Source organism: Haliotis cracherodii, unplaced genomic scaffold, assembly GCF_022045235.1.
Source record: "Haliotis cracherodii isolate W230 unplaced genomic scaffold, xgHalCrac1.p SCAF_24, whole genome shotgun sequence".
Lineage (NCBI taxonomy): Eukaryota > Metazoa > Mollusca > Gastropoda > Lepetellida > Haliotidae > Haliotis > Haliotis cracherodii.
In genome coordinates this window covers 6903383-6922384 of record NW_027266280.1, presented here as the reverse complement: position 1 = coordinate 6922384, position 19002 = coordinate 6903383, and the positions used below count along the sequence as shown (strand labels likewise).

At 40.0% G+C, this 19002-nt stretch overlaps 1 protein-coding gene across 3 annotated transcripts in view; it reads left to right on the top strand.

Moving 5' to 3' along the window:
• Positions 1–435: 435 nt before the first annotated feature.
• The window catches only part of LOC139472324 (syntaxin), a 102739-nt gene continuing 84172 nt past the window's right edge, over positions 436–19002 (top strand). For all 3 annotated transcript variants that reach the window (XM_071254771.1, XM_071254770.1, XM_071254769.1), the window contains exons 1-2: positions 436–623; positions 12659–12739. In XM_071254771.1, coding sequence (XP_071110872.1) covers positions 591–623; positions 12659–12739 — 114 coding nt within the window. In that variant the 5' untranslated portion in view covers positions 436–590. The remainder of the gene's footprint in view (positions 624–12658; positions 12740–19002) is intronic.

Here is a 19002-nt window from a genome sequence, read left to right as displayed (position 1 = left end):
GACGATTGTATCAGAGAATATGATTATCGTTGTAACTAAATACATCCGAAACGTTCTCTGTGTAGATAGTTTTCATGCATAATGGTCTAGAAAGTTGATAACATGACAGCGAACATATTATAAATTTCAAAAGGGCACTGAATTAATGTTTTGACAACTTTATTCATAGACTCTAGATTCTGTATTTTTTTAAATACAATTTCATTAAGATCTATATATTTTATAACATATCATATATCTACATTAATTTTACAAAAATTGTCATACTTCTTTTACTTTTCAACAAATAATAATAATGATAAGATTTTCGTGAACAACTTGCGTTGTCTTGCTGTCAGTTGGATACGCGAGTCCCGCCTACCATCGCTAGATGGAGCTCTAAAATTATGCTACAGGAAGTAGGAACAACTTTGTTGACATGCGCAGTAATGGCGACGGTCTACATGCAAATATTAAAATTGTATTGATTTGATCGTTGTCATTTGAGCCGTGTTTCTGTACCTTCCCAGCTCTAATCTATGGCATAGGAAAGGCATTTTCGGATATATGTGAAATTTTAACCTTTCGCCGGACTGTAGTTGTGTGTGAAAATGACGAAGGACCGTCTGGCGGCTTTGAAAGCGGTAGGTGTCGACTGCAAACCTTGCCCACTCGTTGAGTCCTACCATAGTCTATATTGTGATTGTAGAGGCCGGGACGGCTCAAATCTTATCAATCTAGTCACTGCCCGCTTTACATCCTGTGTGGACATTACCAGCCACTGTAGCCTGAGTGATTGTGAGCAACCATCGGATACTCACACTGCCTAAATCCCTACCGAAAAAACTCAAAGGGCACTTGTACACGAAAAGAATGGGTGGGAGTGGTTTTTGTACAACTGATGAATGAAATCCTTGATGATAGTAATTAGACCCACTCCGTACGTCGAGCAGTGTTATAGGGGGAATATAACTGTGTGTGACAGTTAGATGGGGAGTATTACATAAAGTTTACTGTATGATCAGGGAATGTGTAGATCGGTGTATGCACACTGGATCAGGTGATTTTGACAGATGAGTAACTGCTTAGAATAAACGTGTCGAACAGTAAACAGATTTTGTTTCAAAATATGGAAGTAATTCAATTACTTATACCGAGTCACACAACTGCCGTTGTAGGTGTGATCATCGATGTTCAGAAAGTTGTTTTTGCATATTTTCTTCTGGCTCTAAATGTTATAAAAATGAACCTCATGACACCAGCTATGAATAATGAGAAGCACCATGTTTATCAGAGTCCAGCTATGTGATGTGCATATTATGTTGTTGATATGTGATGAAATCATATTTTCTTGACCATATTATTCTTGTGCATATATATATTTATGGCTATCATACAGTCCTCATTATCAGCAAACATGGTACTTTATATTATGTTATCTATGCAGTGAAACTAAAAATAATACAAATCTTGCTTATATGTCAACTTGAAGTGCAATTAATCATTTATATCCTCAGGCAGTGATATGAACTAGTATTTTTAGCCCACTAGTCCTTTTAATGATGAAATATATACAGCAAAACCTGTAAAAATGGCAAATTTCTATTTGTCCTTACGCTACCTTAACTATTGGGAAATTTGGCAAGGACTGTGGGACTTGTGCCAATTTTTTGTATGATCATGAAGATTGGTGTAAAAGTTTACTAACATAAAGAACTCTGAAATGTTCAGAATAACTTTGTGAGCAGTACTAGTTGTTTGATCATAGATGCTGCGGTGGGACTGGAGATGCAGGTTTGGCCTGACTGCTTCAGTATATAACATTCAGCTGACAGGGATTCCCAGGTGCATCAGCCAGCTTCCGTACCACATCTGCATTTCCTTATTCACTTGTAGACTTTCATCCACTGTTCTATACATGCTGTGCAGTGAATATACAGAATATGATATAAAGAAGTGGAGGGGTCTTGGCTGTTTGCTGCTACAGTATTTGAATCCCGGACCCTATTGATGTTACATTGTAGCACTGGGGTTATGATCAGGACCCTTTGACTTTCATCATGGTCATGCTTGATTTTGAACACTGCTATATGTCCCAACCACATGACTACTCAAGACTATCAATAATGTTGTGGAGTCTGCAATATGGGGGCAGCCTAGTGGTTAAAGTGCTGTCACACCAAATATCCGGGTTTGATGACCCACAATGGGCCCATGTGGGTGATATGTGAAGCCCATTGCTGAAATATTGCTGAAAGGGCATAAGCCCAACTCACTGACTAACACTTCTAAATTTCGATAAGCTGAAGATTAAAAATAGAGATGATTATTGCCTGGTATCTTGCGATATGATTAGTAACACGAGATTGACACAAGATACTACTGGTGTCATGATATACCACATCAAATAGTAAGAAAAAATGAAATCACTGACCTCTTTCCTCAAACATTTTATGTATTGACATCTCAGCGATAGAAACTAACAGGTTTAGCCCACTAGTCCTTATGATGATAACATGTAGCAAACCCTTAAAAAAGGCAAATTTCTACTAGTCCTTATTATACCTAAACTATTAGACAGTTGGGCAAAGACTATAGGACTAGTGCCAATTTCTACATTGCATCTCAAAAACTTTTGCAAAGAAAACCACAAGAACAAAACAGGTTTACATGAAGGGATGGTTACTTAATATAAAGTTAGTCGGCATGTCCTCAACACCACTTCGTTGTGTTCTGCCATGCTTACAGGTGGCGCTGTGCTACTTCTGCCATTATGGGATTAACCCTAATAGTTCTTGTTCTATCTTAGCATATCACGATCTTGTTCAATTTATAGCGTATCACAATCTTATAAACTGATGATTTAAGTATCGTGTGTATCTATGTATCGATGACATCGTAGGTATAGGTGAATCGTTACATCCCTCATTAAAAACATTGTATATTATCACAACCTCTGTCTGACTGACCAGTTGTATTGATGGAGTTAGATGATTTGGTTATCCTTGGTCACAGTGCTGAACAGCCACAACTGTGGGCCTTTGGGGGTGGGTGGGTGGATGGAGTGACTTGTCAGTTCGACTTCCATGCTTTATTTCGTTTATTTCGAACAGAGCAACATATCCGTTTAGGTGATGCTCCCTCCAAGCTGACACACTGTGACTGAACACTTTGATCACATTGAATAAGGATTTCTGTTCCATACAATGGTAAACACATGTTGCTAGCATAAAGCCCACACAGCTGTATATACTGTAAATTATACTACAGTATATATAGCCGATTGTGTTATAACTGACACATATATTCAGTGTATATACAACCCATTGTGTTATAACTGACATATTTACTGTATATGGAGCCAGTTGTGTTATAACTGACATATTCACTGTATATGTAGCCCATTTTGTTATAACTGAAACACATATTAACTGTATATGCAGCCATAACATATTCACTATATGTGCAGCCCATTGTGTTATAACTGAAACACATATTAACTGTATATGCAGCCCATTGTGTTAAACTGACATATATTTAATGCATATGTAGCCCATTGTGTTATAACTGACATATATTTACTGTATGTGCAACCCATTGTGTTATAACTGACACATGCATTTAGGACTATTTACTGTATATACAGGTCAGTGTGTTATAACTGACACATGCATTTAGTAAGGGTGCAGTATTACCGGTATATCGGTAAATTGAGGTTCATTCTTTCCACAATACATATCATAATGTAATTTTTTTATGTTCGATATATCGAGTGATTTCAAATTGGTATTTTTATCATGTGTTTAATGTTATAACTTGCCAAATGCCTTCGCTGCCCAGGAGCGAGCATCCAGGGCCCTAAGATAGCTGTGTATTTATTAAAATAGTAAACATTATGTTGTGCCAGCTTCTTGTTTTGTTCCATTTATGAACTTCAGTTCATACTTTAATGTATCAGATTGCTTCTGAATTTAAAATTTAGAATTATACAGTATATTATGATATGTATCGCAACAAGTCCTTGTGCATTGCACAAATATTGTGATACACTTTAAACCTCCAATACCCATCCTTAGCATTTAGTACTATTTACTGTATATACAGGTCAGTGTGTCTTAACTGACACATGCATTTAGTACTATTTACTGTATGTACAGGTGAGTGTGTCATAACTGACACATGCATTTAGTACTATTTACTGTATATACAGGTCAGTGTGTTATACATGTTATAACTGACACATGCATTTAGTACTATTTACTGTATATGAAGGTCAGTGTGTCATAACTGACACATGCATTTAGTACTATTTATTGTATACAGGTCAGTGTGTTATACATGTTATAACTGACACATGCATTTAGTACTATTTACTGTATATACAGGTCAGTGTGTCATAACTGACACATGCATTTAGTACTATTTACTGTATACAGGTCAGTGTGTTATACATGTTATAACTGACACATGCATTTAGTACTATTTACTGTATATACAGGTGAGTGTGTCATAACTGACACATGCATTTAGTACTATTTACTGTATACAGGTCAGTGTGTTATACATGTTATAACTGACACATGCATTTAGTACTATTTACTGTATATACAGGTCAGTGTGTCATAACTGACATGCATTTAGTACTATTTACTGTATACAGGTCAGTGTGTCATAACTGACACATGCATTTAGTACTATTTACTGTATACAGGTCAGTGTGTTATACATGTTATAACTGACACATGCATTTAGTATTATTTACTGTATATACAGGTCAGTGTGTTATAACTGACACATGCATTTAGTACTATTTACTGTATATACAGGTCAGTGTGTTATACATGTTATAACTGACACATGCATTTAGTACTATTGACTGTATACAGGTCAGTGTGTCATGTATTTACAGGTGTGTCATAACTGACACCTATGTATTTATTATACATGTAGGTCAATATGGTAAAACTGACATAATTGCATTATTCAATATACACAGAATGCTGTGGTATAACTAATGCAACGGTAGTTACATCATATACATTATACAGTATACACAGACCACTGTGGTATAGCTGCCTCAACAGTAATTACATTATTACTAATATTAGTGATGGGTATTGGAGGTTTAAAGTGTATCACAATATTTTGCAATGCACAGTCTAAAACATTAAAGTATGAATTGAAGTTCATAAAATGGAACAAAACAAGATGCTGGTACAACATATTGTTTACACATTAAAAAAATATGCAGCCATCTTGGGGCCCAGGCTGCTCGCTCGAGGACAGCGAAAGCTGTGGTAAGTGTATAACATTAAACACAGATAAAAATACCAATTTGAAATCACCCGATATATCGTACATAAAAAAATTATGTCGTGATACGTATTGATAAAGAATGAACCTTAATTTACCGATATACCGGTAATACCTCACATCATTATAGATTCTACAGCACACACAGACCACTGTGGTATAAATGACACAAATGTGTCGCAGTATACAACCAGATTGATGCAGTCAGTTACTCTTTTTCAATACCGATGCTCAATGTTAGATTCAATGTCTGTGATCACAGATTTATGGATTCGCCTGGGGCAGGGTTTTATATGTGTGACACCTTTAATCCCTGAATAGAATAGATAGTCTTAGTTAATGAAAGATCCATTTGATAGTAGGTTTTATACCTGTTTTATGTTGTGTCCTGAGGATATTTCATTTAACGGTTATTACAAGGAAATATCTTTTGCGTGACTGGTTTGTACAAAATTTCCAATTCCATGACCGCTGAAAAATGAGAAGAGAATGTAACTTTATGTCTATACCGCTAGTTTTACACACTCTAGTTAAGCTAGAGACTCAGCTGCACATAGCATGGCAACATATAAGATAACTGCTTGACAAACAAATTGTAAGTTGGAAAGTTTATTTATTTTTGCCATATCTTCAAGGAAGTAAAAAAATCCTCTTGCAGGATATACCAGTGTAATAGATTTACAGTTTGAAAATATTATTATCCTGCATCCACTCTGTGTGTGTGTGTGTAACGGCACACTCAGCAATATCCCAGCTATGTGACAGCGGTCTGTATATAATCAAGTCTGGATCAGATAATCCTGGGATTGATATTATGAGCAACAATCCTCGCCATTGGGTTACAGTGACATGATATTGAACCAACGACCAGCATAGGTTGCTGGGGACTGACGTCCAGCATAGGTTGCTTGGGGCTGAGACCAGCATAGGTTGCTGGGGACTGACGTCCAGCATAGGTTGCTGGGAACTGACGACCAGCATAGGTTGCTGGGGACTGACGTCCAGCATAGGTTGCTTGGGTCTGAGACCAGCATAGGTTGCTGGGGACTGACGACCAGCATAGGTTGCTGGGGACTGACGACCAGCATAGGTTGCTTGGGTCTGAGACCAGCATAGGTTGCTGGGGACTGACGTCCAGCATAGGTTGCTGGGAACTGACGACCGGCATAGGTTGCTGGGGACTGACGACCAGCATAGGTTGCTGTGAACTGACGACCAGCATAGGTTGCTGGGGACTGACGACCAGCATAGGTTGCTGGGCACTGACAACCAGCATAGGTTGCTGGGGACGACCAGCATAGGTTGCTGGGGATGACCAGCATAGGTTGCTGGGAACTGACGTCCAGCATAGGTTGCTGGGGACTGACGACCAGCATTGGTTGCTGTTAACTGACGACCAGCATAGGTTGCTGGGGACTGACGTCCAGCATAGGTTGCTTGGAACTGACAACCAGCATAGGTTGCTGGGGACTGACGTCTAGCATAGGTTGCTTGGAACTGACAACCAGCATAGGTTGCTGTGGACTGACGACCAGCATAGGTTGCTGGGGACTGACGACCAGCATAGGTTGCTGAGGACTGACGTCCAGCATAGGTTGCTGGGGACTGACGTCCAGCATAGGTTGCTGGGAACTGACGTCCAGCATAGGTTGCTGGGAACCGACGACCAGCATAGGTTGCTTGGGTCTGAGACCAGCATATGTTGCTGTGGACTGACGTCCAGCATAGGTTGCTGGGAACCGACGACCAGCATAGGTTGCTTGGGTCTGAGACCAGCATAGGTTGCTGGGAACTGACGATCAGCATAGGTTGCTGGGAACTGACGACCAGCATAGGTTGCTGGGAACTGACGACCAGCATAGGTTGCTGGGTTGTCTGTTAGTCAGAGGGACCAGTTGTTATCTCCCAAAATCTGGTCTTTAGCAACCCATGTTTGCTGTAAAAGGTGACTATGTTTGTCGTAAGAGGTAACTAATTGGATTGGGTTGTCAGACTCGCTGACTTGTTTCATGCATGTCATAGTGTTCCAATTACGTGGATCGATGCTCATGATGTCAATCACTGGATTGTCTGGTCCAGACTCAATTATTTACAGACCGCCATCATATAGCTGTAATATTGCTGAGTGCGGTGTTAAACAACAAGGAAAGAAAGAAAGAAACAACTCAACTCCACTTAACCCAACCCAACTGTTCTTTGTTGACTATGCGAAAACCTGATGCATCCTGTGTAGGAAAGTAAGCGAGTATCATCACTTGCGGTTTGTAGATCATTACTAATAAATGTTTAATCAATAAGACAGCCCCGGGACACTGGCGTGGATCATCAACATCTGAGTCAGTCCCAAGCCATGTGTTGATTGGTCATTTATGCAGTTTATTTCGACACTACTGGTAGACGTGGAACCGAATATATTTTTGATAACACCATATGAAGAAGTATGTCTGGATCGTATTTAGATATATCTATTGGGTGCTTGCTCTTACAGTATGTATGACATACGCATATTTGATGAGCTGAATTGTTGCTGTATGTAAGGTATAAAATCGTTTCAGTTTCTGGAAAATTGTCTTACTGTCATCCAATATGTCCTGATTTTTTATTGAAATTTGTTAATGATATAGAAGAATGTCTTATCAAAAGTTGATAAATTCACAAAAATGTCCTCATGCTATTTGTACTGAATTATTGGTACGATTTGGTGAAGCATTCAGACCAGCAATGGCTCCATATCTGATTTCTGTATCTTGAAATTATACTAAAACGTCAAGTTCCATATGTAGGTATAAAAGGCAACCCCATTGTGTTGTTGTGGATGCCCACTCACTAACTCACTTCATCTTTCACTGTAGGTTTTCACTAGAGGTTTTCACTGTAGATTTCACTGCGTTCTTTTTTCACTGTAGGTTTTCACTGTAGGTTTATACTCTAGGATTTACTGCAGGTTTTCAGTGCAGGTTTTCACTGTAGATTTTCACTGCAGGTTTTTTTCACTGTAGGTTTTCACTACAGGTTTCGTTTTGGCTGTTAGTGTTTCCTGTTATGATAGATGTGTAATGCATATGTATTGAATTTATTTATAGAGAATATTGCTCGGGTCAAAATGGGACTTTGAACAATGAAAGATGACCAAAGGTTATTTTTGCATTCGTAAGTGTAACTGGCAGACAGATTTATTTATTTCAGGAAAGGCCCTCTGAGCTGAAATCAATTCTGCCATTGATATAATGGCCCTCTAGTGTAGAATTATTATTGCAGCACAAAAGCTGAATATGAAATGTTTACGAGATCATAGCTAAACACTTTAGGAGTTATGTAACATGTATTCTACATCCCTGTGGTCATGGTAATTGCCCTGCTTGGATGGTAGCTGTCGTGGAGACCAGATGTCTGCACTTCTCCCACAATGCAGCAGTCAGGATACATCTACGTCAAAGTGTCGGATATTTGATGAGCATACATCTGTGATTGTCAGACAGTTGGAAATGTGACTATCTATGACTGACTCTGTGTCGAACAATCTGAAATATTGCTATAATAATGTGACCATGTCTGTGTCAAATTTGGGGAAATGTAGGTGCAAGACTATTCCATGTCTAGAGCACACTTGACTAAGGTATGTCAAGACAAGACTGTAGGACCAGGAGCTATGTCTATGTCATTGTATGTCTTGGACCAGACTATAGTTGCCAGACTATCATATGTCTACACCAGACTATAGCTGCCAGACTATCATATGTCTACACCAGACTATAGCTGCCAGACTATCGTATGTCTACACCAGGCTATAGCTGCCAGACTATCATATGTCTCTGCCAGACTATCGTATGTCTACACCAGACTATAGATGCTAGACTATCGTATGTCTACACCGGACTATAGATGGCAGACTATCGTATGTCTACACCAGACTATAGCTGCCAGACTATCGTATGTCTACACCAGACTATAGATGCTAGACTATCGTATGTCTACACCAGACTAAAGCTGCCAGACTATCGTGTGTCTACAACAGACTATAGCTGCCAGACTATCGTATGTCTACACCAGACTATAGCTGCCAGACTATCGTATGTCTACACCAGACTATAGCTGCCAGACCATCATATGTCTACACCAGACTATAGATGCTAGACTATCGTATGTCTACACCAGACTATAGCTGCCAGACTATCATATGTCTACACCAGACTATAGATGCTAGACTATCGTATGTCTACACCAGACTATAGCTGCCAGACTATTGTATGTCTACACCAGGCTATAGATTCTAGACTATCGTATGTATACACCAGACTATAGCTGCCGGACTATCGTATGTCTACACCAGATTATAGCTGCCAGACTATCGCATGTCTACGCCAGACTATAGCTGCCAGACTATCGTATGGCTACACCAGACTATAGATGCTAGACTATTGTATGTCTACACCAGACTATAGCTGCCAGACTATCATATGTCTACACCAGACTATAGCTGCCAGACTATCGTATGTCTACACCGGACTATAGCTGCCAGACTATCGTATGTCTACACCAGGCTATAGCTGCCAGACTATTGTATGTCTACACCAGGCTATAGCTGCCAGACTATCGCATGTCTACACCAGACTATAGCTGCCAGACTATCGCATGTCTACGCCAGACTATAGCTGCCAGACTATCGCATGTCTACACCAGACTATAGATGCTAGACTATCGTATGTCTACACCAGACTATAGCTGCCAGACTATCGTATGTCTACACCAGGCTATAGCTGCCAGACTATCGCATGTCTACGCCAGACTATAGCTGCAGGACTACCGCATGTCTACACCAGACTATAGATGCTAGACTATCATGCATTTAGGGCAAATGGAACTATGACTGTCGTATACCTATCAGATCTATGATTCAGGGTTACAGTGGAAGCGGTGTGCAGATTAAACAGTAAACCCAGTGATAAGGAAAGTTTTATTCAGTCGTTGAATACATTGCTGCCACCAATAACTGGATACTTATATTCCAAGGAAACTTAAATATTTCAATTCATGACCTGCATGTTTCTTGCCTGTCTCACAGTTCCACAGATCTCCGCTTCATTGATCTTGCACATGGAACCCTGTCGTCAGGCTTGCTTTGTTTTTCACTGTAGCATGATTCACAAATACATCGCATTTGTCGTTACACACATGGGCATTGCCTCTCATACACAGCCTTCCAAGTTGTGACCAAATTGGTCGCATTTGTGATTTAAATTACCATTCTGTGACCTATTTGTTGCTCAGTTGCCAGTTGGCTCGCATCAAAAGAATCAGCATGGCGATTAAAATATTTCACATATTGAAAGAAACTGACAAACAGCATAGCTTGTCTATATCGGCATCACGACTTCCTTGTTTAAGGTGTAGTATAACTACTGACAGTAATACTGAAGCCTCTCTTGCTTCTGATGCTATTGTCTGTAATGCTGCAAATATTACCTGTCATGCACACATTTCTCAGTTTTCCTTGACGATTATAGCATGTTCAAATCATAGAGATATGTGTCGACACATTATCAAGAGCCATCTCGAAGGCACCCTGTCCATCACAGAATGATGAAATAACCGTGGCTAAGCAGCGTTTGAAATTGGCACTAGTGCTTTAGTCCTTGCCAAACTGACCAATAGTTAAAGGTATCCTCATCTTCCCGAAGCAAGAGAGTTAACTGACTATAAAAGTCCAGTTTCCACCCTTGCCGAACTAGGCTGGAATTACTGGGCTCAATCGTAGCGCCACCAGTGGCTATTACCAGTTGTGTCTCTTCTAAGCCTCTCCTATGGACCAATCTGATTCCACCTCTCGTATCACTTGCGTTTGCTTCACACAAAATGTAGGCACCAGGTCAAGACGTTCTGATCGATAATCAAGATCTATATTGTGATAAAATGTGTTTTACATTGCGAAATGCATCAAATCATGCGACACCTTGATTAAAAACATGAAAAGATTAGGAAAATATCGGCTGACAACGAGTTGGCCTGTGCACATGCTTTGCAAATCCTGCAATTGACTGCAATCTGCACGAAAGTTTACGAACCGGATTTCGATTTCAGTGCACGATTTTGATTGGACTATGCATGGACTCGTTAGTCCAGCCAAAATGTAACTCCATAATACCAGCCTAGTTCGGCAAGGGTGGAAACTGGACTTTTAAAGTCAGTTAACTCACTTGCCTCGGGAAGATGAGGTATCATAAGGACTATTAGAAATTTGCCATTTTTAGGGGTTTGCTATATAGCATTATAAGGACTAGTGGACTGAAACTGTTAGTTTCTAACACTGCTAAGGTCTGAAATGTTAATTTGTTTATAAGCCGAAATCCATGTGGCTCCTTTAATTTTGATGTGGCTCCTAAACAATGTTAAAGTTTGAAATGGCACCTTGGAAAATATTGCTAGAGCCGACAGTAAATTTTTAGTGCTGATACAAACCTTGAACATGTTGAAACAAAATTCCACAAAAAGTTCACAACTCAAGTCTTGATATGTATAAAAACAATACTGGAAAAAGAAATGTCAAAATATTTTCATATTAGGGAAGAAATGATTCTGAAACATAGGTCCAACCTGGGTTGCGAATTCTCCTGAGATTTTGTGGCTATAGTTTCCGCAATGGTGTTGTCAAATGTGGTTTGAATTGTTTAAGATGGCTACAACCAACTATTGCTGAGCCATTTACTCATGTACGTCATTTTGTAATTTGCAGTACAGGAGTAATTTTGTCTGTTCTATCAGTCTGCCATTGAAGCCAAAAGTCTGAAGCTACATCCTAGTAGAGTATTTTCCTGTCTAGTTATCTCAGCTCATAATGGCCCCTATATCTACATTAACAACCAGTTCAATCATGCCAATAGGCTACTTCTAGCAAGTAGACACTTAACTGACTTAAGTTTCACACAAACTGTTATGTAGGTATGTTAACTCTGTTGTGATATGTTAGCTTTACAATGTTGGTTATGATCAACATGAAACACTCACTCATTCACTCACACTAATTGTCTGATGAAAAAGGCTGATGTATTTTGTATGAAGAATGCCAATGTATTTTGTATGATGAAGGCTGATGTATTTTGTATGATGAAGAAGGCCGATGTATTTTGTATGATGAAGAAGGCTGATGTATTTTATATGATGAAGGCTGATGTATTTTGTATGATGAAAAAGGCCGACATATTTTATATGATGAAGAAGGCTGATGTATTATGTATGACGAAAAAGGCTGATGTATTTTGTATGATGAAGAAGGCCGATGTATTTTGTATGATGAAGGCTGATGTATTATGAATGATGAAGGCTGATGTATTATGTATTATGAAGGCTAATGACATCATATTATTTTCAGGCTCAGAGTGATGACGATGATGCTGACGATGTCGCTGTTACCGTGGATACCGGGGGTTTCATGGAGGAGTTCTTTGAACAGGTTGGTAGTGATGGTACCCTTTTTGTGTAGGGCAGCTGTGTTCAACTAACACTTCTGGCAACTGTTATGTGTATAAACTATAGCTGACGCAGACCTCCATGACATCCATGAAATATTGTGACGTACATGTTTCTGAGCTGAATTGGATCATGACAAAACTGAAGGCCATGGCTCACACACAACCGTTTCAGCTTGTAAAAAACCAAACAACCACTATTGACACATGTGACACATGATCAGTGCTTGAAACAGTTTTAAAACCCAACAGGACAGTCGGGCATGTGACCAATAAATATTGCCCTACCGTGTTCAAAGTTACCTGCCCGCATTCAGACACTATGAACATTGAAAATTGAAAAATCACGAAAATCAGAGACAAATCCCTTATAGTTTCAGTTGAAATATTGCAAAAAATTACTTTTTATGAGTTATGATAAAACTGAATACGTAAGTAATGTTAAAAGACAGTCGAGGGAAATTTCATGCAGCCCAACAGAAAAGTTACCAGCCACGGGCAGGCAGTTATTTTGGACACTGTCACATGATTACACTTTCAGTAGTTATGGGATTAATTTTCTGTGAAATGTTTGTGTGTGACAAATGGATTAACTTGAGACCATCATCCAACTTTCGGCATGGTAACCAAAGTGCGAACAGAGTCGGTTGTGGTGTGACAAACAAGTGACACATCAGACATTATGACGTCATGATATAATCCGTACAGGCCGATGTCCGGATTCTTTCGAACGAGAGTCAACGCTTTTCATACTATAAAACAAATTCCATCACAGGATGAGTACAAGACCAACCAAATCATATCTATTACATTTGAGTTAATGAAAAAGTGGCTTGAGATCTCAAGAACGTTTCAGTAGACAATTGTATATTACAATTAATTTACATTTACGTTTACAAGTAGCCCTTGAATATGCTTGAATATGCTTGAATAACCTTGTTTTGTATTGATATGAGACATCACAATGAGACATTCATATCATGAAAGACAAGTGATGCATGCTTGATGACTCATTACACCACTATCAGTACCATCGTATGATACTGTTTTTGGAAGTGCTAATGATAGCCTTTCATGATATGACTGTGATATACACATACATGTTACAGACCAGTGTGATATGACTGTGATAATGCTGACTTTACATGCTCCAGGCCAGTGTGATATGACTGTTATAATGCTGACTATACATGCTACAGGCCAGTGTGATATGACTGTGATAATGCTGACTATACATGCTCCAGGCCAGTGTGATATGACTGTGATATTGCTGACTATACATGCTCCAGGCCAGTGTGATATGACTGTGATAATGCTGACTATACATGCTCCAGGCCAGTGTGATATGACTCTGATATTACCATCTGCAGCCCACTGTGGTGTGGAGGAATAAACAGTAAACAAAGTAGAAGACGTTGACTGAGATTGACATGATTCACCAGATCGATGAATCACACTACATGCGCCTGCATTACTTTAAAGAAACTGAATTATCACATTGATTATATTGAGTCTAGTGTAAGAATGGATGAATCATAACATTTCTGTGGTCGGTTCAGGGACCACGTTTGTGTGTGCCTATAATAGATCAGGAAGTAGCATAATTAAGCAAGTCATTGACCCACAGTTCTGACATTTTTCTGAAACAAATATATTGAAAACCTTATGGATTACTTTAGATGTTACTGAAAACACCTCACAGATCAACATTTATGCACAGAGCTGTAGATAAGCTTTTGGTTATGTGGGTATTTTGACCAGGGCTTTGATTTTGATTGGGTGATGACAATGGGTATAGGTAGTGTCAAGCATAAATGTGTCTACAGGTAGTGTCAAGCATAGATGTGTCTACAGGTAGTGTCAAGCATAGATGTGTCTACAGGTAGTGTCAAGCATAGATGTGTCTACAGGTAGTGTCAAGCATAGATGTGTCTACAGGTAGTGTCAAGCATAGATGTGTCTACAGGTAGTGTCAAGCATAGATGTGTCTACAGATAGTGTCAAGCATAGATGTGTCTACAGGTAGTGTCAAGCATAGATGTGTCTACAGGTAGTGTCAAGCATAGATGTGTCTACAGGTAGTGTCAAGCATAGGCTGGATTACACTGAGGGTGGGAACAGCCATGAAATTGTCAAATCTACCATTTTCTCCTGGTCCGATCAATTTCGGATTACACAGTCTACTGTTGTATATATATAACACTTCATAGTGACGAAATGTAGTTTTTTAGGCTTGTGTACCTGCATTGCCTGTATTTTCCTGTACATCAGTTTCTTCTGATCGAATGCAGGCCTCGCATACAAGAACTTGTAGATAATGCTCAAAACGATCCATTACTCCTTTTGCAAACTAGACATATCGCTATTGTGAACTTGCGACACGTGACATGCTTAGAGCAACACATGAACAGATGCAGCTCTGAAGTCATCTGAAACAGCATTATGAGCAGACATGTTTCCAAAAAGAGTTTGCTCATTGGTTTCAAGATATCCAATAGACTGAACCCATGGGAGTCAAAATATACTGTAAACAGCTTTATTTCTGCGCCGTTAAAATATTGCAAATACCACGCCAAAGACAATACTGCGACAAGATATTTTTGCGAGTTGCCGTGTTGAGATGACCCCTCGCGTACCAAACAATAGACAGCTTCTCTCCGAAGCTGTTTTTTCTGAGTTGGCCGGAAAGTTGACCGGAAGAGATTGCGACCAATTATCAAATACGATAATTGACTCAACTCAGTTTCATGTCATGTGTGGAAGAAATTGCAAAAGACACTGACGCAATCAAGCGAGTTTGGAAGAAGGCAGGATTACTGTGAGGTAACAGTGACACTAACTGGTCTGTTTACACTGTCATTTGTGATGTATTGTGTGACCATTCTGCATTCATTTGTGTTTTTAACTTATTGTGTAACTTGTAGTTCTGGTTGATGATTTCAACATTTGATGACGTGTTGCAATGAATAAAGTATGTATGTATTATTTATGCTTATTTTTGCGTTTTTAACTTTTGCGACTGAGTCTCGTTCGCAAAACTCGCAATAATAAAACGGTCGCAAAAAATTCCCTGTTAACGGTATTGAATACCAAAAGAAAAATATGAACTAACCAGTGTGAGTGATAGTAGAGTGAGAAAATGCATGTGGCTCAAAGAAATATCTGGAGCTCTGCCAAAGAGGAATGGGGACATTGTTACTATCAGTATTGGGACGATGCTGTAGATGGAGGACATTTTCACATGGAGATGCTGGGGAATGATTTGACCAGGTTATTATATCGGCATGATCAGATTATCAACATAAAGATGCTGTAGAAGGAGGATATTATCAAACTGAAGATACTGTAGAGCCAGTTGACCGAGATGTATGGAGGTTGAAACATCATTAGAAGGTCTACTGTAGGGGAAGATGTTTGGAGATCGAAACATCATTTGGAGGTCTACTGTAGCGGAAGATGTATGGTGGTTGAGACATTATTTAGAGGTCTACTGTAGCGGAAGATGTATGGAGGTTGAGACATTATTTAGAGGTCTACTGTAGCGGAAGATGTATGGAGGTTGAGACATTATTTGGAGGTCTACTGTAGCGGAAGATGTTTGGAGATTAAGATATTATTTGGAGGTCTACTGTAGGGGAAGATGTATGGAGGTTGAGACATTATTTGGAGGTCTACTGTAGCGGAATATGTTTAGAGATTAAGATATTATTTGGAGGTCTACTGTAGCGGAAGATGTTTGGAGATTGAGACATCATTTGGAGATCTACTGTAGCGGAAGATGTATGGAGGTTGAGACATCATTTGGAGGTTTACTGTAGCGGAAGATGTTTGGAGATCGAGATATTATTTGGAGGTCTACTGTAGCGGAAGATGTATGGAGGTTGAGACATTACTTGGAGGTCTACTGTAGAGGAAGATGTTTAGAGATTAAGATATTATTTGGAGGTGTACTGTAGGGGAAGATGTTTGGAGGTTGAGACATAGTTTTGAGGTCTGCGAGGGGAATATGTATGGAGTTTGAGACATCGTTTTGAGGTGAGTTGTAGCGATAGATTGAGACATTACTTGGAGGTGTGCTGTAGCGGAAGATGTATGGAGATTGAGACATTACTTGGAGGTGTGCTGTAGCGGAAGATGTTTGGAGGTTGAGACATTACTTGGAGGTGTGCTGTAGCGGAAGATGTTTGGAGGTTGAGACATTACTTGGAGGTGTGCTGTAGCAGAAGATGTTTGGAGGTTGAGACATTACTTGGAGGTGTGCTGTAGCGGAAGATGTTTGGAGGTTGAGACGTTATCCAGAGTTCTACTTTAGGGGAAGATGTCCGTAAATGACTCACAACTCCGAAGGAGCCATTTGACAATAGTAGAAGCGTACATGTTTCTATGACTGGGTGTCAGTAATTGTGATAGATTATGACCAGGCGTCTACGCAGGTTGTCATAAACAAAGTCTGTGAGGCTTGCTGCTTCATTGATGCTAAGGACGATTCCAATCAATGGCCACGATGAGCTCAAGTGTTTCAAATGTTCTGTGTTAGTGTGCAACATGGCAGATCAATAGGGGAAGTGGAGGAGAGGTTCCTCCACTTGGTCTTATCACTTATTCCGTTGATCAGCCGATGCTTTCATCCATCAGGTTATGAAGATTAATCCACAGTGTGGCATGTAACTCAGGTCGGTTTGACTTTGAGCAAAGGGGAGTCGACCGGTCAGCTGATTTGCCGTGGTTTTGTGAGCAGTACAGACTCGAGTCAGTTATCCTTAAGTAATTGGGAAGAGTGTGTGCTTTATTGCCATGATCTCTACGGGGTGTGTTCAAATCCCGTCCTCAAGCATGCAACAAGTTAGGGTAATCATCATATATGGAACATCTCATTTGTCAAATTTTCCTAGCCATTTGTCTCTGTCTGTATCAGTTCAGTAGGCAGCACCAGAACGCAGGGATCCTGGTGTCGAGTGAGTGAGTGGTTAAGTGAGTGAACTTGAGTGGGTGGGTGGGTGGGTGGTAAGGTGGGTGAGTGAGTGAACGAATGGGTGGGTGGTTGAGTGAGTGAGTGAGTGGTTAAGTGAGTGAACTTGAGTGGGTGGGTGGTTGAGTGAGTGAGTGGTTGAGTGAGTGAGTGAATGGGTGGGTGGATGGTTGAGTGAGTGGTTAAGTGAGTGAACTTGAGTGGGTGGGTGGTTGAGTGAGTGAGTGGTTGAGTGAGTGAGTGGTTTAGTGAGTGAACGGGTGGGTGGGTGGTTGAATGAGTGAGTGAGTGGTTGAATGAGTGAACGGGTGGGTGGTTGAGTGAGTGAATGGATGGGTGGGTGGTTAGTGAGTGAATGGGTGGGTGGATGGTTGAGTGGGTGGTTGAGTGAGTGAGTGGTTGGGTGGGTGGTTGAGTGAATGAGTGAATAAGTGAGTGGTTGAGTGAGTGAGTGAACGGGTGGGTGGGTGAACGGGTTGAGTGAGTGAGAGAGCAAGTGAACTGATGAGTGAGTGTGTGAGTGAGTGAGTGAGATTAACACTGCTTTGAACAGTTCCAGTTGCTATGGTATTTTACTCTATCATGTCAATGAACCTCCAATATTTACAATAATAATATTACTATTATTAGGGTTACAAAGTCCTCTTCACATTCATTCTGAATTTGGTAGGGGGTAGCCTAATGGATAAGGTGTTCGCTCATGGATTTGATTCCCTACATGTACAATGTGTGAAACCCTTTTCTGCTGTCCCCTGGAATATTCATCAATAGAAACTAACTGTTTTAGTCCACAAGTCCTTACAGTGATAACATATAGGAAAACCCTTAATAATGATACCTTAACTATTGGGCAGTTTAGGGCAAGGCCTATAGGGCAAGGACTATAGGGCAAGTGTCAATTTATAACACTGACTATTGCTTCAAAGTGACATAACACTACTCACTCCCTCCCAATTTGGGGGCAGTCGGGTAGCCTAGTGGTTAAAGCGTTCGCTCATCACGCCGAAGACCCGGGTTCGATTCCCCACATGGATACAATGTTTGAAGCCCATTTCTGGTGTTCCCCGCCGTGATATTGCTGGAATATTGCTAAAAGCGGCTTAAAACCATACTCACTCCCTCACTCACTCACTCCCAATTTGGAACAGTTTGTGTGTGCAAGGTCAGATAACTGCAGACCACACTATTGGTGGCCATTGCATCACATCTCAGAATAGCCTGTTGAAATTGAATGTTGCTAATTAAACTGGAATATTACAAAGTTAACAATATTCTTTA